Source organism: Artibeus jamaicensis, unplaced genomic scaffold (assembly GCF_021234435.1).
Source record: "Artibeus jamaicensis isolate MK-2021 breed Jamaican fruit bat unplaced genomic scaffold, CSHL_Jam_final scaffold_369, whole genome shotgun sequence".
NCBI lineage: Eukaryota > Metazoa > Chordata > Mammalia > Chiroptera > Phyllostomidae > Artibeus > Artibeus jamaicensis.
This window is the reverse complement of record NW_026522042.1, coordinates 34,217,185-34,243,917: the sequence shown is the minus strand read 5'-3', so window position 1 is coordinate 34,243,917 and position 26,733 is coordinate 34,217,185. Positions and strand designations below refer to the sequence as shown.

Below are 26,733 nucleotides of genomic sequence, written 5' to 3'. Positions count from 1 at the left end.
ATGTCCACGCCAGCAAATTGGCCATTAAAAAGGAAGGCACAATAAAGACGTTTTCAGACAAACAAAACCTGACGGAATTCTTCCCGAACTGAAGGCAAAGGGGCCCCTTACTGAAGCACAAAAATAACCGCAAGGAAAATGATGCTGGTAAATGGGCACGAGCACCGACTGGACAGGACAGCAGTGGTGGTAACAAGACCTCGAATGTGGAGAGAGCGACCAGTGTGTAGAGTGAAAAATGCAGCAACAGTGGCCCGGGGGGCTCAGTGACGCTGTGGATCCCTGTGCTGTGTGGGACGTGGTGACTGTGCTTTTTTACACAGACCCTCATGAGCCGGGGCAACCTGACAAGAATAGTAGCCCGTGCAACTAACAAGCTAATGGAGAGAGGACACAAAACAACCACCACCACCACAACAACGAGAACGTGTTCAACACCAGTGAACAGAAGATCCACGCTCAGGACTGGACAACCGCCCCGGCAGATCAGCACCTCCAGCCCCCGTACTACTGGCACCACGCGCACAGCAGAGCCTAACGGAGCTACAGGAAACAGACGCGTCCGTACCAGCAGTCAGAAGTGGTAAGACGCCTCTCTCAGTAGCTGATAGAACAAGTACAAAAACCCAGCAAAGACAAAGAACACGTGAACCACATGTGTAATGAGATTGACATAATTGACAGGTACTTGAACATGAGCCCAACAGTTGCACAACTCATGTGCTTCTCAAGGGCACGCAACACATTTAGCAAAACAGACTGTATTCTGGGCCATAAAGCAAATCACTGCCAAAGAATGGAACAGCAGTAGGATCTCTGACCACAAAGGAATAAAGCAGAAAATTAACCACAGAGAGTTAACTGGAAAATCCCCAACACATCCCAAGAAGCCGATGAGCTAAAGGAGAAACCACGATGGACAGCAGGTATTTTGAATTAACTGATAATGAAAATACAGCCTATCAACACTTGTAAAGTGCAGCTAAAACTGTGCAGTGGAAAAACTTGTTGTCACCACAGGGGATCCTGAAAAATTATAAAGATAGTGTAGTGGGTTGAACTGTGGCCCCTAAAAGATAATGTTGAAGTCCTGGCCTCTCTAGCTGTTCACGTGGCCTTATTTGGAAATAGGGTCATTGCAGATATGACTGACTTCAGATGAGGTCACACTGGAATGGGGGGAGGGCGCCGTGCTCCAATAGGATTTGTACCTTTAAAAGGAGAGATAAGAAAACACCAGAGAAGAAATGCAGGGGAGGAGGTCATGTGACAACAGAGGCAGAGGCTGGAGTGATGTGTCCACAAGCCCGGGGACACCTAGAGACCCCCAAAGCCAGAGGCGGCAGGAGTGACCCTCCCCGGGAGCCTCTGAAAGGAGCACGGCCCTGCCACGCCTTCTGGCCTCGGATCCCAGAGAAAACACATTCCTGTTGTTTCAAGCTCTCGGACTGCAACTCTGCAACTTGGTTACGGCAGCCCTAAGAACTGACACAAATAGTAAGAAGATACTGTGAATAACTTTGTGATGATAATTTTGAAATTGTAGATGAAACAGACAAATTCTCTGGGAAACACAGCCCCCCCCCCAAATTTACACAAGAGGAAGTAGCAACTGAATAGCATGGTATCTCATGTAGAAATTATAGCCATTGTTTGAAACATTTACACACACACACACTCAGGCCCCAGTGGCTTTACTGGTAAAATTTTGCAAACATGGAAAAAATAACACCAATTATACTAGACTCTTTCAGAGAATTTATTTTTAAAAAGGAATAATGCCTAACGCATTTTATCAAATCCTTTGATAAAGGCTTAATCAAAGCCTTTGTTATCAAAGAACTGAGAGATACAGCCCCAGTGAGTCGTCCTATGCACCCTGGAAAGGTCGAAGATGCTACTGATTGGGTTGGCTGTAACATTCTATTTCTTACCTGGGGGTTACAAGACAAAAACTCTGAGATGTCCTAAGTTAAATTGCAGTAGCCTGACGTTGAGAAGAAGAGCTGGGAGCTGGTTAGTCAACAGAGTCGAAACAGAAGCCAGGGAAAGACTGCTCACATTCCCGACTGTGTTGAAACTTTGAATCGACTTCCAGGTGGCTGTTTCAGCTCTTACCTAGAGAGTTAGGTAACTGACTACCAGACGGCATCCTGCGTCAACGTGAACCTTGTGGACTGTGGCCCACAACCAGCACAGAACCAGCAAACACAGCTTCCTTTCGGATTATTCCCGGGTCCCAGAGTGAGCCCTGCTTTACCTCCTTATGCGGTCAGTGTAAATTCTTTCAAAGCCACTTACATCTCTCTTTCCCAAACTCATTGTAATGAAAGGGCCCTGTCAGCCCCAGGACAGTGGACCTGTTTGCCTTCTCCAGCCAACCCTTCCCCTGGTGGTTCAGGCTGATGCTGCAGGACCTGGTCCTTATTCTGGGCGGCATGGGCTCAGGAAACCCTTTCTTTCAGCAAGCTTCAGCTATGAAGGTTTCCATTTAACAGGGCTGGTTACATGCAAGTGATAAACGTTGAATTTGTGTATGTCTGACTATTTGTGTCACGTGTTGGTGCCAGTTTGTGTAAAAATGCGCACGGCCCTCAGGAAAGACCAGAGTGGACAGTGGTCGGAGGGCAGCAACTTCAACTCCCGGCTGCAAGCGCGGTTGCCACAGAACCGAGTGCTGTTGAGGAGCTACCCAAGCCACGTGGTCTTAGCTGGGCAGGAAGCCAGCATTAACTCAGAGTCCTATGAGATCAAGGCCACTTGTCCCCTGCTCCCATCAATCCTTGCTAGGCTGCAGTGGAGTGTGTGTGCACACTTGTGAGTGTGTGAGCATGAGTGTGTCTATGTGAGTGTGTTAGTCTGTGTTGGTGTCTGAATGTGAGCATGCCTGTGAGTGTGTGCTTTGCTTGTGTCTGTATGCATGCTGTGAGTGTGGGTGAGCTGGTGGGTGTGTGCTCACACGTGAACACTGTGTTCCTTAAGTGGCCTGGAGCAGCCCAGGGCCAATCACCACTCAGGCTCTGCCTGCCTGCGCCCTGAGGCACCCTGCTCACAGAGACACCAGTCTGGACCCGCTCCCGCACAGAGGCCAGACCGTCTTCCTCCATCCACCCACAAAGGCTGGCGCTTCAGTTGCCCTGGGCTCCACCCCTTCACCTTAACCCCACTGCCCTTTCTGGCCAATTCGAAAGAATGAACTATTCTTTCTTTCCAAGTGCCCACTTGCACCCTGCCGCCCTCTGCAGGGCGTGGGAGGGTCTCCCTCAGATTCCAGGTCTGATGGCCTCAAACAGCCTTTCCCCACCTGCCCACACCCCGCTGACCCTCGGTCAAGTTCTCACCCAAGGTTCTGTCCTACCTGGGTATGACCATGTGTTCTGAACATCAAGAGCACCTCCCCAGGGGCCACCTGCAAGGGGCCACAGACATGACCAGGCCGTTCCTGCTGGCGCCTCTGCCCATTCCAGGAGAAAGAGACACAGGGCAGACGCGTCCAGCAGGGGCCCCTCACTGCTGCAGAGAAAGCCATGCCTCTTGCCTCTGAAAGGGCAGAGACTCTGAGCCCAGCTTGGACACTCCCAAGAGAGCCTGGGTGGCACCAGGCAGGTCTGGAAGTGTTTGGAGAGTAAACACCCCCACCTGGGCAAATACAGCTGCAACCAGGCTCTGAGGCCACATATCACACCAGCTGACAGGCAGGGTGGGGGCACGCTCTGGGCTCCCCATGTTTTTCTGAAGAACTGAAAGGTGAACCCCACTGTTCAGGCCCAGGGGCAGGGGACTCTAACATGCATAGAAAAATGTCACCCCAGACAGACACACTCACTTAGTGAGATGCCCTCACCCAGGGAGATGTGAGGCCTCTGGACGAGACCAAAGGGTGAGTATTGGGCATTGATCACCAATGAGCATCTGGAATGTTCCCTGCAACCCACGGAGCAGCCCCTGCCTTTGGGGAGAGCGATGCCAGGAGAAGGACCTGTGAGGTGTGAAGAGACTGTGGAAGTGCGGGTGCCACCTACAGGCAAGTAGGACCGTGTCTGCTAAGCGTATCAGGGATGTTTCTAGAGAGTCAAGGATGAGGGAAGTGTGAGAAAATAAAATGGAGTCACTGTAGTCAAGCTGCTAAATCACTGAAGTCACAGAGGTTGAGGTGTGAGGAAACAATTCTTGTTTTAACCAGTCTGGGAACTTAACCTTCAAAGTCCTGCATCAATGCCCAGATATACATCAGACCTTCAGATAACCCTCTAGTTACCCCCTGAGGGACTAAGGAAAGAATGTCCCTATGTCCAGATTGCCTAACAACCCACATCCAGACCCATCCAGACCGTCTGACAGCCATTGTCCACACCACCATCTACAGCAGCGGTTCCCAACCCTTTTGGCACCAGGGACCATTTCATGGAAGACAATTTTTCCATGGAAGGGGGTGGGACGGGAGGGGGCAGGAGGCGGAGCTTAGGTGACAATGCAGCGGCGCTTCCCTGGATCCTCCTGCCTCTCACCTCCCGCTGTGCTGCCCAGTTCCTAGTGGGCCATGAGCCAGTGGGGTCCACAGCCCAGGGGTTGAGGAGCCCTGATCTAGAGGATTACCATCTCAGACCAGTCCGGAGATCAAGAATGCAAGACTGATTCTTCTCAGGCGTGTACTCTTTCCTCTAAGGACCCTCGGCTTGCCCCAGCCAGCGTGGCTCAGTTGGTGGGAGTGTCCTGCTGTACACCAAAGGTTGGGGGTTCGATTCCTGGCCAGGGTGTGTAAGGGAGGCAACCAATCGATATTTCTTTCTCTCCCTTCCTCTCTCTTTAAAATCAATAAACACATTTAAAAAAAAAGAACACTCATCTTTTCCTTCTATTTCGGAACACTCTGGGTATGCCTAGCTGTGCTTACGATCTCCAAATCCTAAGACCCTTGGACAAATCTTTAACATTAACTTCCAGCTAAGCTCCTGATTCATTCATACTCTGTCGGAGGACGAGGGCACCAAGAGGTGGGAAGGAGCCGCAGGAGGAGCAGCAGGAGGAGGTGCAGAGGTCTGGGGGCTTGCAAGGTCTGCAGAAAGAGTGGAGACAGGCCCAGCAGGACTGCAGCTCCCTGGTAAAAACCATCAGCACTGACAAGGAAAGCGCCCCCCAAACTCTGCTCATCCTATTCCCTGACCCAAGCTCTCCCGAGGCTCTGAGGCCTGGAGGTTGAAGCGGGACAGGAAGTCAGCGTTTCTTGGGGACAGAGTGCCAGGTGGGAGAGGTAAAAAGCTCCTGGGAAGAGTGGTGATGATGGCCACACAATACTGGGAACACACTTCATGTCACACAAAGTAAGCGAGATGGTTAATTTTGTGTTGCCTGTATTGTACCACAACTGAAAAATACATTTGAAAGGCCTGTGCAGCTCCAAGCCAGGCGAGGGTGGAGAGGGCTGCTGGTTTGTGCTATAAGTCTTATTCCCAAACTGTGAAAGCCAGAGTGGGTGACACCCACCCCCTCTCCTCCCCAAAGGGCAGGGGGGTCTCATGGAGCACCCTCCCAGGCATGGGGTGGTAAGAAGCCCCCCAGGAGTGCCCCTGGGAGCCACATGGGGTCTGTCTGAGACCCCAGGCTCAGGAGGCTGGAGTAATTTCCAAGCCTTCTCCTGGCATGTGGTACGGAGCCAGGTCCCCACACGCTGCCCCACAGTTCTCCGGTTGTGTGCTGAGGCCCAGACCAAGGGAGGGCACGGAGCCCCCTGGGCTCCCAGGGGTGCGGGGGGCTGCCGGAACACCATGCCACCAGCCTTCAGGAGGGGCCAGGCGGAGCCTCCACGGCAGCCCCAGGAATGAACATGAGAACGCCCAGGAGTCATGGACAGTCAACACTGTCTCGGGAGGAAAATTACAGCCTCAACTGGGCACCGCTGCCATGATTAAACAGGAAGAAAATAAAAGATTTCAGATGGAGTTACATTCACAAATACATGAGGTGCTTCCAAGGCATGGCATTGTTCCTCTGCCCAAAGCCGGTGATTCAGAAGCACAGTGCCTCGCTGTCGTCAGAGGTGAAAACCGGATCCCCGGCCCTGAGCCTGGGGCCTGGGGTCAGACCACGGGGGAGGGACGTCCCTGCCAGGGCAGCCCAGGCCACATGTCTCCATTTTCCCCTGAAAAAGAAAGTTAAAAAACTAAAGAAACTTGTAATGTTACCTCCATGATTGTATTTCTGAGTGTGGTTCAGAAAAAATGCTGACAATCACCTAAAATTGTCCTTGTTTGGTGACAGGAGGCTTAGCTGCCGTGGCGACAGCTCTGCCGCCCACTGCCCCATCAAGGTGGCCAACTCTGGCAGCTCCAGAACCATCTGGAATCTGCCAGGAGCCTCTGCACTTGCTTTGGCCACGTGCTGGGTGGGCTCCCCCTGAGGACGGCTGCAGGGAGGTGCCCTCATGCCCAGTGTCCTGGGCAGGGCACACCTACCTCATCTGAGCAGCCTTTGAGGTATCGGGGGCAACCTCGTGGGGGCCTGAACCCCAACATGTGGCAGAGGACTTTCTACATATGGTCAGGGTGAGGAAGGATGGTCTTTGCCCTCCCTGGGCCTGAAGTGACTGAGAGAAAGGCTCCACACCCTGTCCTCCAGGATTAGATACGGGGGCCGCGCAGAAGGGCAAACCTGCCCAGCCTCCTGTGTGACTCCCCTTAGTCAGGCTCATGGGGGAAGGGGAGAAGCTTTCATTTTCCCTCTGACACACTAGAAGGGCGAGGGACAGACCACGGGCAGGCCTTTCAAGGAAACCAGGAGGGAAGCAGAGGAGGAAGAGCACCCGGCGACAGGAGGAGGGGAAGGAGGGACCAGGCCCAGCAGGCAGAAGGGGAGGCAGAGCTCGGAAGGACCCAGGCTGCCTCCTTGCGTAAGCAGCAGCAGCCAGTCCAGTCAGAGGTGGGCAGCCCAGGGACCTGGGTGGTAGGAGCTGTGGGCACTGGGGCAGTGGGGAGCAGCCGAGGCCGCAGACAGGAATCTCATGGGCAGGGTGGTCTGGGGGCCTGTACAGGCCTAGGGCCCTGGGGTGGCGGTGGGGGTAGACACCCCAGAGCCAAGCTGGTGTTGGGAGTAGTGATGGGATGGGGAGAGTGTCTGAAGGTCACTGAGCAAGGGCTGAGAGGTTAGGATGCAACCTTCTGGAATCCCTCTCCTGGCTGTGGCCTCCTAGCAGGGTCTAGATTGGTAGACAAGGTCCCAGAGTTGGCCAAAGGACCAGGTGCTCTCATAGAACAGTCTGGAAACAGAACTTGGGCACCAGACACAGGTTTGATTTTTCAAGCCTGCACCAGTGTTTTTGTCATGGTCCTCCCCTGCCCCCTACTGGTCATCCTGTTACTCACCCAAAGGCCACAGGGAGACCAGAAGCTCTAGGCCCTACCCCTCAGCGGGGGGTTGGGTAAAACCACGCGATCCTGGTGCTTCTCCCACAGTGCCTCACAATGGCCCACAGTCTCCCCACAGTTCCCCAAACAATACCCCACAGGGCCCCCTACAGAGCTCAGCCTTGTCACACCATGCTCCCCACAGTGCCTCACAGTGCCCCCAGTGTCATACGGTGCCCCTACAGAGCATGACCTACAACTTTTCACTGGCACTTGGAGGCCACCACCTGCTGTGGGGTTCCCTCCTCCCGCCCCGGCTCCCTGCACCTGTGCTGGGAGGGCTGTCCTCCTCCCTTGCTGGGGGAGCCACGCACGCTCCCTCCTGCCAACCCGAAAACAAACCACGCCCAACAATCCGGAGCCGGTCCCCAGGGAGCCCCATCACTAGTGCCCTGAGACACGGCGTGAACAGCAGGCAGCAGCCAGACCACAGGTGACACAGGACCCTGCCCCTCGACCTTGCACCGGCAGCCCAGCAGCAATGGGCCCAGGTGGTCAAGACTCAGTCAGCGACTGGCCCCCTTCCACTCAGGACCGGCCACAGAAAGCAAATGCTCCCCAACCACCCACACAGGGTGTCCCCTTCCAGCTCCTGCCTCCTGCCCCCCCCCCCAGGCTCATGGCCCCCTTCGCTCCACTGTGAGTGACTCTCACTCTTGTCTACCTGCCCCAGAGCCTCTACCACACAGAGTGACGGGCCAGCCCCACCACAGCCAGCTCTGGGGGTGTCTTTGTTCACCTCCACAGCCCTGTCCGGGAATAAGCACTGCTGTCCTTGGGCTGGACATGTGGGCAGCTGAGGGCATGTCTTCCCAGGAGTGGCCTTTGTGGTCGAGGTCCTTCCTGCTCACTCCAGCGCATCGTCAGAACCCACAGTCAGGACTGATGGGGTGTCAGCACCGCTCTGAGATCTGAGCCGTGCCAGGACATTTTCTCATTCCTATTGTCATTAGTCCCAGGGGTTTGTGTTCAGGGTGTCACCCAATGTGAGGGTTTGCCCACAACCAGCCCCATGGACCCAATAAGAAGGTAAAAGTGCACACCTGCCAGGAGCACCAACATTCAGCTGGAAGAATAATGACTTAGAACGAAACCAACAGGATCCTTTATCTTCAAATACAAGTGCAGGAGAAGAACGAACACTCTGCCCTCGGGGGAAATGGCCACGGCGGCCTGTAAACCTGTCCACCGTGGCTGGCCCCCGACCTGCTCGTCCCTGCTCTGCGTGCAGGTGTTTGCACCCTCTGTCCCTGCTCTGGCTCCATGCCCTGATCTCGCTGTCAGCACATCAACATTAACCCTCTGCTGGGTTTTAAAGCCACAACCAGGCTTCCAAGCAAAGTCTGTTACCAAATGTAAGCAAAGCTCAAAGGGCTCAGGGGACAAAGTACGGGTGGAACCCAGGGCCCAGCGAGGGTTCCCATTCTGGACTCCAGGGGATGCCCTGGCTTTTGTGAGTCACCAACACACTCATGCACAGGTGCCACCTGCATGTGCAGCACCCCGGCCCTGTGCTCCCACACTTTGTGTGGACCCTGGCCTCGGCTCTGTGCAGGAAACCCAGAAGGGGTCGGGACGGGTGGGGTCTCTCCTTTGAGGCTGCTTCTTAGGCCCTGGAGGGTGGAGAATGGCACTCACTGATCCATTCTTCCTGGGAGAGCAGCCTTCACGTGACTCAGCTGCTGGTGGAGCTGCACTTTGGAGCCAGGTCTGCTCCAAGCGCTGATTTTTGGCTCAGGTCCCAGCCTCCTTGGCTCCTTTGATTGCCCCTCGGTCCCACTCTGTCCACCATCCGTAGGCTCCAGGACACAGCGGTCACATCCCTGCTGTGTGACCACCCCAGGAGGCCCTGGGCTCCTGGCTATAGGGTCTGTGCCCCAGAATGGGCTGGGGTCTAGGCTGGGGGCTGCTCCCCCAGGAACCCCCTCTGTCCCTGTAGACACGGACAGTGGTGGTGCTGCCCTGTGAGGCCCACCTAGGTGCCCAGGGCACAACACACACTAGAGTCCCTGATGGCAGCCGTGATGCCACGTGATGGGGAGGCTGACAGATGAAGCGGGAGCAGGGGTGTGTCTGTTCTCCTTCCACACCCACTCCCACCCTCAGGACCCCCAGCACTCCAGAAACCCCTCCCAGGCAAGCCCACCCAGCCTCTCTCGGCACCACTTGGAGAGCTGCTGTGACCAGGGCCACAAATGGTGGCTTAACACAGAAATGTGTGCTCTCACAGCTCTGGGGCTAGAAGTATGAGATCAAGGTGTCCCAGAGCCACGATCCCTTCGCAGGCCCCAGGGGAGGGTCCTGCCCACCTCTTCCAGCTCCTGGGCCTGTGCTGCATCACTCCAGTCTCTGCCTCTGTCTTCAGATGGCCTCCCCTGTGTGCCTGTTCCCTTCTGTGTCACTTACAAGGACATTTGTCTGTGGATTCTAGGCTACCTGGATAACCCAGGATGATCTCTTCACCTTCATATCCTTAATCACATTTCCAAAGAGCCTTTCTCCAAATTAGGCCCCATTCACAGGAACCAGGGGTTGGGGCGTGGCCGTAACTACAAACCTCAAAACTGAAATTCAGGTCCAAACTCAGAAGAATGTGGGCCCCAGCAAGTGTTACCAGACAGGGGCCTGGCCCTAAGCAGGTCTGCCTGGGGCCAGCTGTAGTGTGTGGGTGCTTGACTTCGTGCAGGAGGGATTTCAGAGCACAAGTCCAGGTAACTATGAGGATGCATTTATTAAAGCTGGGACAATGAAGCAAGGAAGGACTTAGGACATGAGAAGCAACAGGAGAGCCTAGTCCAGGGGGAAAGGAGTGCTATAGTCTCCAGGCAACGAGATCCAGCGAGGAGCCCAGGCCTCCAGGGAGGGCTCAGGTGGCCGGGGTTGGGGGAAGAGCATGGACCCTGACAGAGGTGGCTACCAGGGAGGGAGCCTTGGTCCCGGTGAGCGGTCCAGGAGCACCTGGCTAGAGAAGGCACTGGGCTTTGCTGCGACAGCTCCAAATGACCTCATGGAGGACCACCTTGGGCAAGCTATTCATAGGGAGTCAGCTGGGGGTTCAGGACAGAGCAGAGCTGTGGCCATGGCCACCAAGGAGGCTGAGCTGAGACAGGCCCACCTGGGGGCCCCAGGGGAACCCACGGCTGTAACGATTGGACAGTTTATCTCAGTCAGCTCTTGCACAACTGGCACCACAGGCAGGGAGGCCTAAACAATGGAAATTTGTTGACTCAGTCCTGGAGGCTGGAAGTCTGCCCAAATATTGGGTCAAGCATTTTTCTGGTTGTTTCCGGGTGGTGTTTTTTTGGTGAGATCAACATTTAAATTGGTGGACTTTACAGAAAGCAGATTGTCCTCCCTAACCTGGCTGGGTTTCATGCAATCAGTTGAAGACCGACCTCATGGAGCAGAAAGAATCCTGCCAGTAGCTGGCTATGGTCTAAACTGCCACTCTTCTCCAGAGCTCCGGCCCTCCGGCCACCCTGCAGATTTGGGATTTGCTCTCATGTGTCAATTAATCAAGCACAATCTCATGAGTCAATCACTGTCTACCTGTACACACATCCTGTTGGGTCTGCTTCTCTGGGGCCCCAAAGACTGCACGTCCCACCTTCTCTCAAATGTCTGCTGCGAGCATCACCACTCTGGCATTGCTTTGAGGGAACTTTACACCCACTGGGGAACAATCCATCCAGCACCTTTGCACCATGGGGTGATGTCATGACTCAGCCTGCTGTGGGAGGAGCTCTGGCTGCCTCTCACCCAGCGAGGACTGAGGGCTGGGTCTGCCTAGCTCTTGGTGGGCTGCACGCCTTGTCCCTCACTCACTGGACAGTCAGAGACATGAATGGTGTAATGATGTGGCATTGCTTTGCAAACTGTCCAAGGTGAGGAGGAGGTGGATGGCAGCTTTACTAAGGTGGGAGAAACATCACCTGCATGCATGCACACACATGTGTGTATGCACATGCACACTCCCTTTTCCACACCCAGGATGCAGCATGTCCAAAGGGACCATTGTGACCAGTCTTGCCTTGCATGTGGTGGCCAGGCCCCTCTTCAGGCACAAAGCTGGGATCTTAATCCCTCCAAGGACAACTCTGAACAGTCCCAGGCAAAAAAAAACAACATTTGCTGCCTCCTGAGGGAGCAAGTACAGGCAACAGCCACCTTCCCCTTTCTGGGACAGGCCACTGATGCTAAGAAAAGGGCTAACACCAGCAGACAGAACAAGGAAGGACCTGGAAGGCCAGTGAGGCTGGTGAGGCCTCCCGAGAGTCCACCCACTTCTTCAGACGGGAGAGCTTGTCCCCACTCCGAGGTGTCTGGGAAAGGGCAGTGGTGGTTAAGGAGAGGCAGGGGCTGCAGGCTCAGCCGCCAGGACATTTGGTCTGTGCATTTTGCTGAGGCTGGCCCTGGGCACCAAGACAGCTAGTGCATGTCCAGGAAGGAGAGGGCCTGAGTGGGCCGGAGGACTCGGGGCCACCTCTCCCCTTCAATGCCTGGCTGGGTGGTTGAGGCTGCCACTCTCTTTGTCCAGGAAGGAGCAGGTCCTTGGGGGAAGCAGTGTGAGAAGGGGCTGTACCAGGTCTGCAGCCCCCTTTCCATAATCTACATACAGGAAGCCCCTCAGAAGCTCCCCTTCCCCTCCAGGACCAGCCCGGAAGGGGCCATACAGGGTGTTATTTGAAACAGGAAGGTTCCTGGACAAAAATATCTCCTGAAAGAGGCCTGAACTCGCACCTTGCAGAGAGCAATTTAGATTACAAAGGACCCACTCCTGGGAGAGCCCCGCAAGGTGAGAATTGATTTAATCAAACTGGCCTCCTCCCGGAAAACTAGAGATGGGGGTTCTCTGGCAAAAGCAGGCAGGAGGGGTTTAGTTCATTCTTGGCCATTCTCTCCTGTTTGCTTTTCTTCTTCTTTTCTTTTTTGTACTGTGATAAAAATATATGTCTAACATAAAACTCAGCATTTAAACCATTGTAAGTGTACAGTTTAGCGGCATTAAGCACACAGTCACATCGCTGTGCAGCCATCACTGCCAATCGTCTCCAGAATTTCCTCATCTTCCCAAACTGAACCTCTGCCCCGTTAAACACTAACTCCCCGTCCCTCTCTCCCATCCTTGGCACACACCCTTCTCGTTTCTGTCTCTGTGAATCTGGCTCCTCTGGGGACCTTGTATGAGTAGAATCATTCAGAATTGATCTTTTTGTGACTGGCTTATTTCACTCAGCATATCATCAAGGTTCACTCACACTGCAGCGTATGTTAGAATGCTCTTCCCTTTTAAGTCTGGATAATAGTCCATTGTATGGATGGACCATATCTTCCTTTTTAGGAAATATATTTTATTGATTATGTGATTACAGTTGTCTCATTTTTCCCCCCTTTGCTCCCCTCTGCCCAGCACCTCCATCCTTTCCAGCAATTCCTCTCTTAGTTCATGTCCATGGGTTGTACATATAAGTTGTCTGGCTTCTCCATTTCCTATACTATTCTCCCCCTGTGTATTTTGTTCCTACCAATTATGCTTCTTAATCCCTGTACCTTTTCTCCCATTCTCCCCCTTCCCCTTCCCTGCTGATGTCCCTCCAAATGATTTCCATATCTATGATTCTGTTCCCCTTCTGATTGTTTGCTTAGTTTGTTTTTTTTTAATTTGGTTGTTGATAGTGGTGAATTTATTGCCATATTAATGTTCATAGTTTTGATCTTTTAAAAAATAAGTCCCTTTAACATTTCATATAATAATGGCTTGGTGATGATGAACTCCTTTAGATTTACCTTGTCTGAGAAGCATTTTATCTGCTCTTTCATTCTAAATGATAGCTTTGCTGGATAGAGTAATCTAGGTTGTAGGTCCTTGCTTTTCATCCCTTTGAGTACTTCTTACCAGTTTCTTCTTGCCAGCAGTTTCTTTTGAGAAATCAGCTGATAATCTTATGGGACCTCCTTTGTAGGTAACTCTCTGCTTTTTCTCTGGTTGCTTTTAAGATTCTCTCTTTATCGTTAAGCTTTGGCATTTTAGTTATGATGTGTTGTGGTGCGATCCTCTTTGGGTCCAACTTGTTTGGGACTCTCTGAGCTTCCTGGGCTTGTATGTCTATTTCCTTTGCCAAATTAGGGAAGTTTTCTTTCATTATTTTTTAAAGATTTTATTTATCTTTAGAGGGTAAGTGAAGGAGAGAGGGAGAGAAATATCAATGTATGGTTGCCTCCTGTGTGTCCCCTGCCAGTAACTGACCTGCAACCCAGGCATGTGCCCTGACTGGGAATCGAACCACGATACTCTGGTTCGCAGGCCCACGCTCAATCCACTGAGCTACACCAGCCAGGGCCTCTTTCATTATTTTTTCAAATAAGTTTTCAATTTCTTGCTCTTCCTCTTCTCCTTCTGGCAGCCCTATGATTCAGATATTGGTGTGTTTGGAGATGTCCCAGAGGCACTTTATATTATCCTTGTTTTTTTTTTTTTGAATTCTTGTTTCTTCTTTCTGTTCTGGTTGAAACATATTTCTTATGTTCCAAATCATTGATCTGAATCCAAGTTTCCTCCCCTTCATTGTTGGTTCCCTGTAGGTTTTTTTAAATTTCACTTAGTGTAACCTTCATTTCTTCCTTTATGTTGGTTGCCATTCTCAGTGAGTTCTTTGAGCATCCTGATTGCCAGTGTTTTGAACTCTGCATCTGACAGGTTGGTTATCTCCATTTTGTTTAGTTCTTTTTCTGGTGTTTTGTTCTATTCTTTCATTTGGGCCATAGTTCTTTGTCTTCTCAATTTGGCAGATTCCTTATGTGTTTCAGTGTATTAGGTAGAGCTGCTTTGACTGCCTGTCTTAGTAGCATGGCCTATTGTAGGAAAGGCATCTGTAAATTGTGTGGGATGAGTCTTAGGTAATCACCAAGGTGGGGCAACTAGCTTCACCACTTTGTGGTTCTGTGTTGGGGGAGGGTTCAGACAGGGGACAATGCTGCTGCCTGGCTTCTCTTCTGGAGGTTTGCCTGGCACTCACCCTGTGCGACTGGAGCCCTTTTGGCTCTTTCCCTGGTTCTGAATCCCAGAGGGGTGGGTCAGCATTATGTTTTAAGTCCATGCAGGCCCTTCAAATGGAGTCTCCTAAAAATCTGGCAGTTTCTTCCACTGCTCCAACCCTCACTGATTTTTACAGCCAGAGTTATAAAGATTTATCTTCCTGGCACTGGAACCCTGAGCTGTGTGGTCTGGCCTGGGGCTGGGATCACACTTGATCTTTATCCATGGCACTTGAATGTAGGACCACCCATGCTGCTGCTGTCACCACCTCTCCAAGACACGCTGTGTCTCCTTGCCTCTTGTCCTATCTCCAGGTCTCCACCCTTCTACCCATCTGGATGAATGTGGCTTCTTTAAATCCTTGGTTGTTGGACTTCCACACAGCTCAATTTTTAGATGTTACTTGATATTATTTGTTTTGATGTCTAGTTGTAATTCTTTCTGTAGTTGTGTGAGGAGATGAAGCATATTTACCTACACTTCCATCTTGACCAGAAGTCCTGGACCACATCTCCTTTATCCGTTCTTCTGCTGATAGACTTTTGTGTTATCTCTCCTCTTTTGGCTATTGTGAATAATGCTGCCATGAACATGGGTGCACAAATATCTCTGTGTGACCCTACTTTCTATTCCTTTGGGTAAACACCAAGGAATAGAATTGCTGAATCATATGGCAAATCTATGTTTAATATTTTAGAATATTTAGAATATTAAATATTCTATGTTTAAATCTATGTGTAAAACCTCCTGTTTTCCACAGCAGCTGGACCATTCTGCATTCCCATCAGCAGTGTGCAAGAGTTGTAATTTCTCCATATCCTTGCTGACATTCATTATTTTCTACTTTTTTATGATAGCCATTCAAATCGAGGCTGGGGGGGATAAAGCCCTATTTACTGTGATTCTGGTTGCATTTCCCTAATGATAAGTGATGTCAAGCATCTTTCTATGTGCTCATTGTCCATCTGTACATCTTCTTTGGAGAGATGTCTATTTGAGAGCTACCCAGGACCCAGTAATCTCTCTCCTGGTGATCTACCCTACAAACTTGAAAGCATCTATTTGCAAAGATATATGTGCCCTTCCCTGGCTGGCATAGCTCAGTGGATTGAGTATGGGCCTGTGAACCAAAGGATCATGGTTTGATTCCTAGTCAGGGCACATGCCTGGGTTGCAGGCCAGTTCCCAGCAGGAGATGCATGAGAGGCAACCACGCATTGATATTTCTCTCCCTCTCTCCTTCCCTTCCCCTCTAAAGATAAATAAATAAAATCTTTAATATATATATATATATATATATATATATATATATATATATACCCTTATGCTCATCACAGAATTATTCAGGGTAGCCAAGGCATGGAAACAACTGGATAAAGAAACTATGGTGCATGTATACAATGGAATACTACTGAATCCTAAGAAAGGATGAAATACTGCCATTTGCACCAACATGGATGTATCTTGAGAGTACCATCTATGTGAAATAAGTCAGATGAACAGGACCAGAACCAAATGATTTCACTCATATATGTAGGATATAAAACAGAAAGCAACTGATGAACAAACAGACTCAGACACAGACAACAGTCTGAGGGTTACTGAGGGGGAAGGGGATTGGAGGAAGGATGAAGAGAGTAAGGGCGTCAAACATGGTGACGAAGGAGAGTAGATGTTGTGTGCTGAACATGCAATGGAATGTACAGGTGATGGATTGTAAAACTGTACACCTGAAACTTATGTAATCTTATTAACTAGTACCACCTCAATACATTTAATTCTTAAAATGTCTATTCAAGTCCTTTGCCCATTTGTAATTGGTTTGATTTGTTGTTAAGCTGTTATAGGAGCTCTTTATACATTCTGGGTATTAATCTGGATATCAGATGTGATATCATCTGGATTTCAGATGTGATTTGCAAATATTTTCTCCCACTCTGTGGGTTGTCTTTTTATAGTGTCCTTTGGTGCATGTTTGCATTTTTAAGCCTGTGTTTGCAGTTACCTTTTTACGGCCCCCGACACCATGTTGGTGTAGTAGCCAACATCCATGGACACAGGTCCGGAACGCCAGCCTGAGCCCATGGGACAGAAGCCCGGGTGGAGCCTGTGAGGGGAGGGCAGCCAGGGCCCCAGGTAGGCGCCACCCCCAGGGCAGTGGGAGGGGCGTTCCAAGCACATCCTGGCTGTGGCCCGGGCCTGCCGCCATCACAGCCTCCCAGTGGGTTAAGGATGGTTGTATGGCTGCCCAAAACAGACATTCTCCTGCTTGTCACCTATAGCAACTGACCTCTGTGGAGATGAGCAGCAAGGACCAGGGACCCCCAGAGCCCCTGTGTGTGGGGAGCTCTGCACAGAGGCTGGAGAGGCCAACCCCCCCGTGCAGACCCCTGACTCACACGTTTCGAGACTGAGCTGTGATTCTCTCTTTGGATGGTAAAGCCTTTATTTAAAGAAAATTTTGTTGTATAAAGGAAGTTGGTGCCTCAAAACCCATGACAACCTCCCAGGGAAAAAGGAGCCAAACTGAACATTAAGAAGCAAAGAAGAGAAATGATGGCTGTGCCTTTGAGTGTTTTCTTTTTAAGCCAAGTTAGACATCACCAAGACAAGAATTCTTCAGGATTAGAGTGACCAAACCCTCAGGCGTTCTGGACAGAAGCACTGCTCCCTGAGACCCAGAGGTGGCTTACAGATTAACATGCGCCATGCTCCATAAAATATTTAAGGGAAAGGAAACAGAGTCGGCCCAGCACGCTGGGGGTGGGGGGCCGACACCAGAGCCGTCTGTCGCCTCCACCTTGGGTGTCAGTCAGCCAAGAGAGAACAGGCAGCAGCCTGGGTCCTGATGAAAAGCATCACATTCAGCCCAGGAAATGGGGCTTTTCCCTAAAACTTTTAAAAAAGATTTTATTTATTTATTTTTTGAGAGAGGGGAAAAGAGAAAGAAAGAGGAGAGAAATATCAGTGTGTGGTTGCCTCTTGTGCACCCCCTACTGGGGACCTGGCCTGCAACCCAGGCTTGTGCCCCAAATGGGAATCCAACCAGCGATCCTTTGATTCGCAGGCTGGCACACAATCCACTGAGCCATACCAGCCAGGACTAATTTGTTGTACCACTTATTTATGCATTCATTGGTTGATTCCTATATGTGCCCCGATGGGGGATCAAACCTGCAACCTCGGTGTATCGGACGCACAGAGGTGGCATAGGGCAGTCTGGACCCTGGAGAGCCAACCGCCCTCCGAGGTGTGGCCCTGGGACTGAGGGGTTTAGGGGAGAAGGGAGGGGAGGGTGTGCAGGTGTTCCCTGGGCTCTCTCCTCCCACAAATCCTGGAGCCGGCTTTGACCCTCCCCAAACGTCATTGTCCTCACGGCGGCATCCTGCACAGGTTCTCCTTCCAGGCTGGATCCTGTCTCCTAACTGCCCTCAGGCAGAAGGGGGAACACGTGCATCTCATGTCTTGATTCTGGATTTGAACCACCTCTGAAGATCTCACCAAAGGAACTGCACTGGGGGTTCCAACCAGCACCCCTTTACCAGGAACAAAAGAAGAGCCATGGTTCAGCCTCATGCACCTGCAACCTTCCAGACCACCTTTGACATTTCCAGGCCCGTGGCCACACGGTCAGGCCTTTGCTGTGAGACAAAAGGCTCTACGGTGCCCTCACGCACCAGCTCTCCCTCCCCGCAGCCACATGGGGGAGAGTGGTGGGGCAGGTAGTCACATCTGGAGCACATCTCTCATTTCCTGGGCGAAGATGCACAGGCGACTCCTGTCCCAGCACAGGATCAGGCTGCCCTCAGCGAACTAACTAACCATGGTGCAGGGCGTGCTGCTGTGGCCAGTGCGTGCTGTGGGCTTGAGGGGGAGCCCTGGGGAAGTGCCGGCTGAGCCAGGGAGACACAGAGATGGGGACACACAGCTGGGCTTCTGTCCTGTCCCAGAGAACGGAGACCCCACCACGGTGGCCTCTCTGCACACACAGGCACTCACTCCAGGGGAGCTAGTCTGAGAGTGAAGTTGAGTGATTAGACTCTGCAATTCCCACTCCAGGCTGGCTGCTGAAGGAGGCACCACAGGGACATGGACACGACCTTAGGAGCTTGTGAGCGGAAAGGCTGGGTGTCCCCAAGGATTAGAAATTCCCCTCTATCACACCCCACATACCTGCAAGTAAAAGGACCATTTTGGACAAGTGCCCACCGTGCCCCACTTCCTGGCTTGGAGCAAGAAGTGTCAATAAAGCCTGTTTCCTTTTTAAAAGCCAGTTTACATGGTTTAAATGGAGCACCAAATAATAGGGCTTTTGTTCCCATATAGTGAGCACAACATAAAATAATTTCACTGACCACTGGCTAGGACTCCCGCACCGTGGAGCCCAAGGGCAAACCCTGGCCAGCCGGGTGGTGGGGCAGGCAGCGGCTCCGGGCTCAGCAGTTTCCACACCTGAGGACTGCGGCCAGGGAGTGGCTGGGGTGGCCCATCCTCACCTGGGTTCCCCAGTGGTGGGGAGGGAGGGAGGGGGACCGGCCCCGTGGATAGCAGCCCACAAGAAGAGGTGAATGTGTGGGGGGAATTCCAGGGTTAGGTGGGTTCTCCTGGCCCCAACAGCCCCCTCTCTTCAGTGTCTCATCGAGAACCCTGGTGCAATGCCCTCTATGCCAGCATGAGGATCAAGATCTCGGCAGCCTGAGAGAGACCAAAAAAATGCATCAAGGCCTGTGCACGTCTCCTGGCACCAAACCCTTTCCCCAGGGGCACAGTCCAGTGTGCTAGGTGACAAGGGCCAGGGAGGCAGAGGGGCCCAAAAGGAGCAGCCAGAGGAAGACATGAAGGGTCAGCTGACCCAAGCCCTTGTCCCTGCTTGGGGTGCTGGGAGCTGAGCTCTTCCGGCCAGAAGAAGGGCCCCATGATGGGGCAGTGCCCACTGGGAGGGCCATCTTTCAGCCGAGAGGTAAGGCCAAGGCCACTGAGGCCCCAGTTCCTGTGCAGAGAGCATGGGGGCAGAGCAAGCCCAGGCTGGGGTCAGTGCAGAACCTAGACCACCGCCCTAGGGGCCCCTGGGGAGGGAGTACAGACCTAGCTCCACTTGCCTGAAGCACAGGTCATCTCACTGCTGACTACTGTCAGGAAGAGTTCCCCTGGCAGGCTCCAAACACAGTTCTTGTTCTTGCCCACACTCACCCTGAAATTTCCGCCAAGTTCTTCATCAAAGCCATTTCCCTCAGAACAGGCTGGAGGCCTGCCTGACCCCTGAGCAATCATTAGTTTCTTTGATTTACTCTAATCAATAACTGCAGAACTACCCCCTCAGAGGAAAACAAAAGGACCATGTTACTGGTAAGCAGAGCAGGAGAAGCCTTAGCCCCCTGCTAGAGAGTGCCCCCTGCTTGGGCACAGTGGTTTGAGGGGAGCAGTGGAGCTGGGGAGCAGTGGAGCAGGGGAGCAGTTCCCCCTGCTTTGGGGTTGATACCACAGGTGCACAGCAGGTGCCAGCCACACCTCTCCTGGAGCTCAAGAGTTAGAGGATGACAGGGAGGCGCGTGACCTGAGAATGAGCCACTACTGAGGTGACAAGAGTCCTGTCCACATACTCACACCTGATTTAGAACTCAGAGCAGAACTGGATCAACACACACATTCCATGTCTGTGCCAAAGGCGCTGTCCTACAGCGAGGGTGTCTGCAGCACACACACACACACACGCCTACGGGCAAGCATGCTTCATGCACACCCGCGTCACAGGAAGCTCGCTGCTCATGTGGGGAGGTACCACTCAGATGTCACTGTGATGCTGAAGAACTTCCCAGTACCTCAGAGAAAGGTCTTGTCCAATGGGCCTCTAAAAGCTCTGCTCCTCTCAGCCCTCACGCTTACAGCCACCCTCCCCCATCGAGTGCACATGCATGACCCTTGTATGCGCTGTTTCCCCAGGGTGGGGGACAGCCAGGAGGCCCTTCCACCTGAGGAGCTGGCCTGCTGGGACTACTGGGCATGGCAGACGGTAGTGGGGACCAACCTCAGCTCTGCTGTGGTCCTGTAGGCAAGCGAGAGCCCAAGGGCAGTCTGCCCCAGGAAAGGATTGGGGGAGATCAAGCCCCAGGGTGGGCCTCCCTTCCCAGGGGCATAAACCCCCAGGAATGGAGAGAGACTGCAGTGGAAGGGCAGGGCTGCAGCAGCCCTTCAGCTTCAGTCAAACCCTGCTCCTGCTCTTTGCTGGCTGGAAACCAGGCTTTGCCTTGTCCTCCCATGTTCCCACCCTCCTGGCCCAGGGCTGTGGGCCCCACCAGTGTGAGCAGTGAGTGGCCAGGACGGACACTGTCTATACATGCCCCACATGTAGGAACCAGGCAGGGGACACCAATGTGGATGTCAACACTTCTCAATTTTTTCAAATCAGAGTTCTCAAGACAAAGTACACGAAGGTAGACGTTAGATAATTAAAGTGATTAAAGGCGGGTGGGGTCACTGGGGGAAATGGCACAAACCAAGCGGCTGATCAGAGGCCAGCACGTGTTGTAAAAGCAGAGCCCTGAACGGAGGCCTCACTGACCCTTGGGCTGCGAGACACCCAGAGAGAAGGAACCCAGCAGAACATTTCCCTGGTGGTCTGAGAGCCCCACACCTACACAATCCCGGACTGTGAATTGGACGGACGTTCTGAGGGCCCAGAAGCTGTCACCGCCCAATCCCCCGAAGACAATGCCTCAGCATCTCCCTCTAGGCCCCGAGACAGGACACACCGCGGCGGACGGGAGCGGCTGCTGTCAAAGTCTCGGAGGAGAGCGCTGTGGACGCACCGCACCAGCTCAACCCAGCACTGACCACGCAGCAATACGCGGCCGTTCCCAAGGCCAGCGCTATAGCCGCTCTCCCACCCAGGCCGCCGGCCACCCAGCTGCGACGCCGTGGACGCCCGCAACTCTCCGGATGTCCGCGCACCCCCGAGGGGACCTCCGCGTCTGGCCCTACGTACCGTAGCGACTCGGCTCACGGCCGTAGTTCAGAATGGGCAGCGCATCCACCAAGGACGGCTCCGGGGTAGTTGCAGGGTCCGGACTCTTCACCCCGCCCGCCGCGGGGGTCACCACGAAACGCTGGGACATACTGCCCTCGGGTGCCCTGGCGACGCCAGGGCTGCTGGAGGTGAGCCGGGTTTGAACGGAGGACAGGTGGGGGAGGGCGTGGCAGGGGAGGAGCAGAGGTGGGGGCGGGGCGGAGGTAGGGGCGGGGCGGGCGGAGGTGGGGGCGGGGCGGGGCGGGCGGGGCGCGGCCTGCGGGGAGGAGACGGTCGCCAGCACTCTATGGGGTCAGGGTTCCGGGAATAGCCAGGAGCGTTGCCGGGGCGCGGGCACCTGGGAGGAGAGGTCTTGGCAGATAGGGTGGACTTGGTTGCCGACCGTCGCTGGATCCCTTTTCCGCCATTGGACACAGAATTCTTGATCTTGAGGCCAGTCCTGTTCCTTCCGAGTAGCACAACCTCGGGGGGTCGCACTGCAAGATCATGGAGGCCCTATCCCAGGAAAGCCAGGACCTGGTCCAGGAGAGGGACAGGCCATGGGACGCGGGAGATCTCGGGTCTCCCACGGCTTCACCCCCAGCGCCGGGGCTCAGGCCTGGGACCACTGCCCACGCCCAATGAAGGCGGGTACCAAGGATCCCAGAGAGATGGAGAGGTGAGGCAGCCAGTCCCTGGAGTTTGGGGGATGGATGTGCAGGAGAGTGGAGGGCAGGAAGGGTGGAGGTGAGACTGGGTGTCAGGAGGTATGGAAACCAATGGACAGGCTCCTCCTGGGGGAGGATAAGTCACTCCGTTAATGGGTTTCTACAACACATGCCGCAGGTTCATATTGCCATCCCATTGTTACCACTTTACATTTATTAGCATAGCACTTTAAAATATGAAACGTGGTTTGCACATTCACTCGTTCAATGAATACTCACTAGTGACTAGCTATGCCAGGCCCTGTGGATGACATGAGGAGGCAGAAATCCCTGCCTCTTGAAGCATACATTCTGGACTGGAGACAGAGATCAGAGCTCTGATTAAGGAGCAAACAAGAACATTTCTAGGAAGGGCACAATTGTGAATGGGGTGTCTAAGAGGGACCCAGAGGGAGATGACATCTGAGCAATGACTTAAAGGAGGTCAGTGGTCAGCTGTGGCATCCAATCCATATGGCATTCAATTCATTCGCCTCATGGCCCATTATGGCTGCTTCGGGTCCAGCCATCTCATTTATATTCCAATAGCGGAGAGAGAAATTAGGCAAAGGGCAATGAGCTGTCCTCCCAAGAGCCCAGCCCAGAAGTTGCACATAACACCTTTGCTCGAACCATTAGCCACCACAAACTTAGTCATATGACCACATCTGCCTGTGAAGAAGGCTGGGAAATGTGCCCACTAATGTTTGGGGGCTCTGTTAGTGAGGAAGAATGAGGTACAACAAACACAAGAGAAAAGATTCAGGATTCTGGAGGATGAGGATTCTGTTCTTGCACCCTCCCTCTCATTATGTCCCCCCACCTCCATTCATTGGGAAGGAAGAGGACCAGGGTCCAAGTTCTCACACCTGCAGGAACAGCTGGCCACACACATCTCCTTCCTGCACAAACTTTTGGGCTCTTCTGGGTGCTCAGGAACCCCTCTTGCTCCCTTCACAGATCTCGGAGTGTGACAAATGGGAACGGCAGCACTGTCCTTTAGCCACCCATTCTTTGATATTTTCTTAGCCACTCTTGAGCACTAATCCTCACCCCAAAATGAGCATATGAATAATTTTGGAATGTTTCCCACCAAATACATTTACGTTTTGACTGAGTGGCATCCAATCCATATAAATAAATTAGCTGAGAACTGACATCTTTATGGTGTCGAATCCTTCATTCAGATTCTGCAGGTCTTTTTCATTAAGTTAATTCACACGTATTCACATGTTTTGTTACTCCTGTAATGAACCTTGCAACTGTGCTGATATGTAAGAACAAAAGCATAAAACACTACTGGCTTTTGTGTGTTTCTTTTGTAACCTGCCAACTCACAGAATTCTAAATTGTGTTATTCAATTGCCTTTTCAGGTTCAACTTCTTAGGTTTTGCAAGGGAATCATTTTACCTATAAAGAATGATAGCTTTGTATTTCTTTGTTGTTTTTACCTCTTCTGTTTTCTTTCGCCCTTTTTGTTTTTGTTTTGGAATTTTCTAGAAATTCCAGAGTAATAGGAAATACCATGCTTGGTGGAGCTCCTTGTATGGTCGGAAGCAGAATGGGACCAGTCCTGGTGTCTTCTCGTGAAGAGTCGTGCTGGTCAAGGGCCTGGCATGGGTGTTCCTGCACTACTGCCCTCCCCTTGCTGGCTCTGGTGGTCATTGTTAGCCAGCAGCCACCCTTAAGTCCCGGAGGCAGCTGGAGGCAGACTTGACTTGGGAGGCATGGGATGGAGCTGCTGAGGGCTGTTTCCACACTCAAGCCTTCTCTTCCCTCTGGTTAGTGCCTGCCAGAGGACACCCTGGCAGTCCAGCTTTCCCTTTAAAATGCCCAAACCTAGTTGGTCCAGCCACACCCTCAATGCAACAGGCTGTCTGCCTGCCCCACCCCTCAGCACATGGCTGCCCTAGAAATCCATAGAAGTTGGAGCCGCAAAGAAACCCCTGGCCATTTAATCTCAGCCTGGATGCACGGCCTCATGCGGGCTGTGGTTGCATCACCTAACCTGAGAGGTCCTTGGTGAATGCCCCTGGGTGCCTCAGAACCCTCTGCCTGTCCTGGTAGGAACGGGCGGGACCTCACCCTGGAGAACCTAAGTGGCCTCTGATCATTGCTATCCATTTGCAATTGAGAACAATGTAAAGTACCTAGTTACTTCTTTAAAATGTCCAAACCAGAAAAATGCTGCCTGGTTCATGTCAGCTCTCAATGTGCTGGGTAAATGGAGATGAGAGGATAAGGGGCTGTGAATACAAAATAACACAGCCTGCCCCCTGAGGAGCAGCTCAGGGGTGCCAGGAAAGTTCGCAAAGGGACACCGGACAGCCACGAGGTGGGGAGGGTGCAGGTGCAAGCATGAGCTAGCCCTCAGTCCTGCTTTCCCTTTTCCTCCCACTCATTAAGTTCAGCTTTTGTCTTCACTTTCTCCTCTTTCAATCTTTCTTTCTACCATCTTGATCTGAATGCTCAGTTTGAAAAACATCTTATTATGTCTCGGCAAGTGAAAACACTGAAGATTATAGATTTTCTTCTGAAAATAGCTTTGGCCTCCTCTCTCAGGCCGATTTTCTCTGAGTATTCTCTCAAAATCATTATTTTCCACATAATCTGTTATTATAGTTTTACTCTTTTCCCCTGAAATCCCTTTTCCAGCCTCCACTTTTAAAACTATATATGCACACGTCATTTACTTGTTGACTGCTGTTAACTGCGGTCTCATGTGGGAACAGGAGGAGTCACCCTCTCTCCGTGGAGTTCCCTGGGTTCTGGCCGATTCGAGCAGCAGAACACAGAGCACCATTGCCACCCCTGTTCCCCACCCCTGGAAGCAGTGGTCAGTTTCTCTCCTGACCTTTTTTGCAACACATCCCCTAAGTGACAGCCATTGTGCAACATCTAGCCTTCTGAGTCTCAGCCTGGGAAAATTTAAAGCCCGTGTGAAAAGTGTCCACCCTGGCGATATAAACGTCCTAGGAAGGCACTCCACAAAGTCTAACTTTCAGGGGTGACACTGGCCAGGCCTCCAGGCTGCAGTGGTGGCAAAGTGCAGGGTCTTCAGATGGACCCCAAAAGTCACAGTCTCAGAGTCGTTTAGACGATAGATGAGGGCCAGCAGGGGACACGTGTGTGTTTGTGTACATGTGTGTGCATGCACTGGGCGGAGGCTCCAGGTGTCCATAAGGGTCAGCATGCAATCAGCACACTGGCTAACGGGTATGAGCAGGCAGGAACCAGCAGCCTCTGTGTTATCTGACCACGTGTGTACCGGAGCCCCCACTGTCCCCGATGCTGACCTGACCACCCAGCACCCACGCCAGGGGCTTGGTGCTCTCTGGGCTTATCTCACTCGACCATGCTGAGCCATCTACAAGGCTAAGGCCAAAGAAGGCCCCTGTGCGCCGCAGTCCATGTGGCCCAGAGGACCCTCTACCTGCCCAAAGCCAACCCCCTCCTCGGTGAGCGCCCCGTGACGCACCAGGAGGGGCACTGGGACACATGTTAGTAGAACACGCAGCTGGCTGTTGAGTCTGAGTGGATGGTTTGGTAGGAGACTAGAGTCCTCTGTGTCTTGGTGGATAAAGCTGTGCTCTGGGGGCAAGGACATTAACAACCCGGAGCCTGGAGCCCTCACTTCAGAGCCATTTTTTAAAAAGATTTTATATATTTATTTTTAGAGAGAGGTGAAAGGAAGAAGAAAGAGGGAAGAGAAACATCAGTGTGTGGCTACCTCTCATGCACCCCCCTACTGGGGACCTGGCCTGCAACCAGGCATGTGCCCTGACTGGGAATCAAACCAGTAACCCTTTGGTTCCCAGGCCAGCATTCCATCCACTGCGCTATACCAGCCAGAGCTGGAGCCATTTTTAATGACTCCCCAGGCAGGACAATCTACATGCCTGTGTGTACACACTCACACACATGCACACACAAGTCCGGGGTGGTGTGAAGACTTGCACCAGCTCTCTGAACCTAACCCCTGGCTCCACAGTCAGCTTGAGGACAGATGGGGTTCCAGGTGCGGTCCAGGGTCTGAGCCACATGGGCTGATCTAGCCCAGGCCTGGCAGCTTCAACCCTAGTCAGGCTGTGCTGTATGTCACATGCCATGGGCCCATGGGCCCATGGGGGACAGTGAGGAGGCCCATTCGCTGGGGTCCATGCCATGGACCTCTGACCTATTGTCCGTCCGGCCTGCGGCCCAGCCCTGCTAGTCGTCCCCATTTACCCCTCCACCCGTGTACTGTGGACACAACCCCAGCCCTCAGAGGGGTTCGCCTGTCCATTTCCAGGTCCCCTCTTCTTTAATAAAACCCGTCCTCCCCCTCCCCCATGAACAACAAACGCTCGACCTTCCCCCAACCTTCAGGAGGCTCAGATCCCACTTGGGTTTCAAGTGTCACCTCTCTGAGAAATTCAAGGTCCTGTTGTGAGAGGGGAGAGGCCGCACCTCATTCCCACCTCATTCCAGTGGAGGACCAGAGGGAAGGAGGCCGCAGTCTCGCACTGGAGTCCCTTCAAAGTGAAAGTCCCCTGGCCCTGACTGGTGTGCCTCAGTGGGCTGGGCATTGTCTCATAGACTAAAAG

The 26,733-nt window shown here is 52.6% G+C and overlaps 1 protein-coding gene across 3 annotated transcripts in view; it reads right to left on the bottom strand.

The window, feature by feature from the left end:
• The window catches only part of SLC12A7 (solute carrier family 12 member 7), an 82,702-nt gene extending 61,112 nt beyond the window's left edge, over positions 1-21,590 (bottom strand). For 2 of the 3 annotated variants that reach the window (XM_037137419.2, XM_037137425.2), the window contains exon 1: positions 21,419-21,589. In XM_037137419.2, the coding sequence (XP_036993314.2) occupies positions 21,419-21,548 (130 nt within the window). In that variant the 5' untranslated portion in view covers positions 21,549-21,589. Of the gene's footprint in view, positions 1-21,418 lie in introns of all 3 variants that reach the window. The other variant, XM_037137428.2, reaches the window with a different exon arrangement.
• Between the last annotated feature and the right edge of the window lie 5,143 nt (positions 21,591-26,733).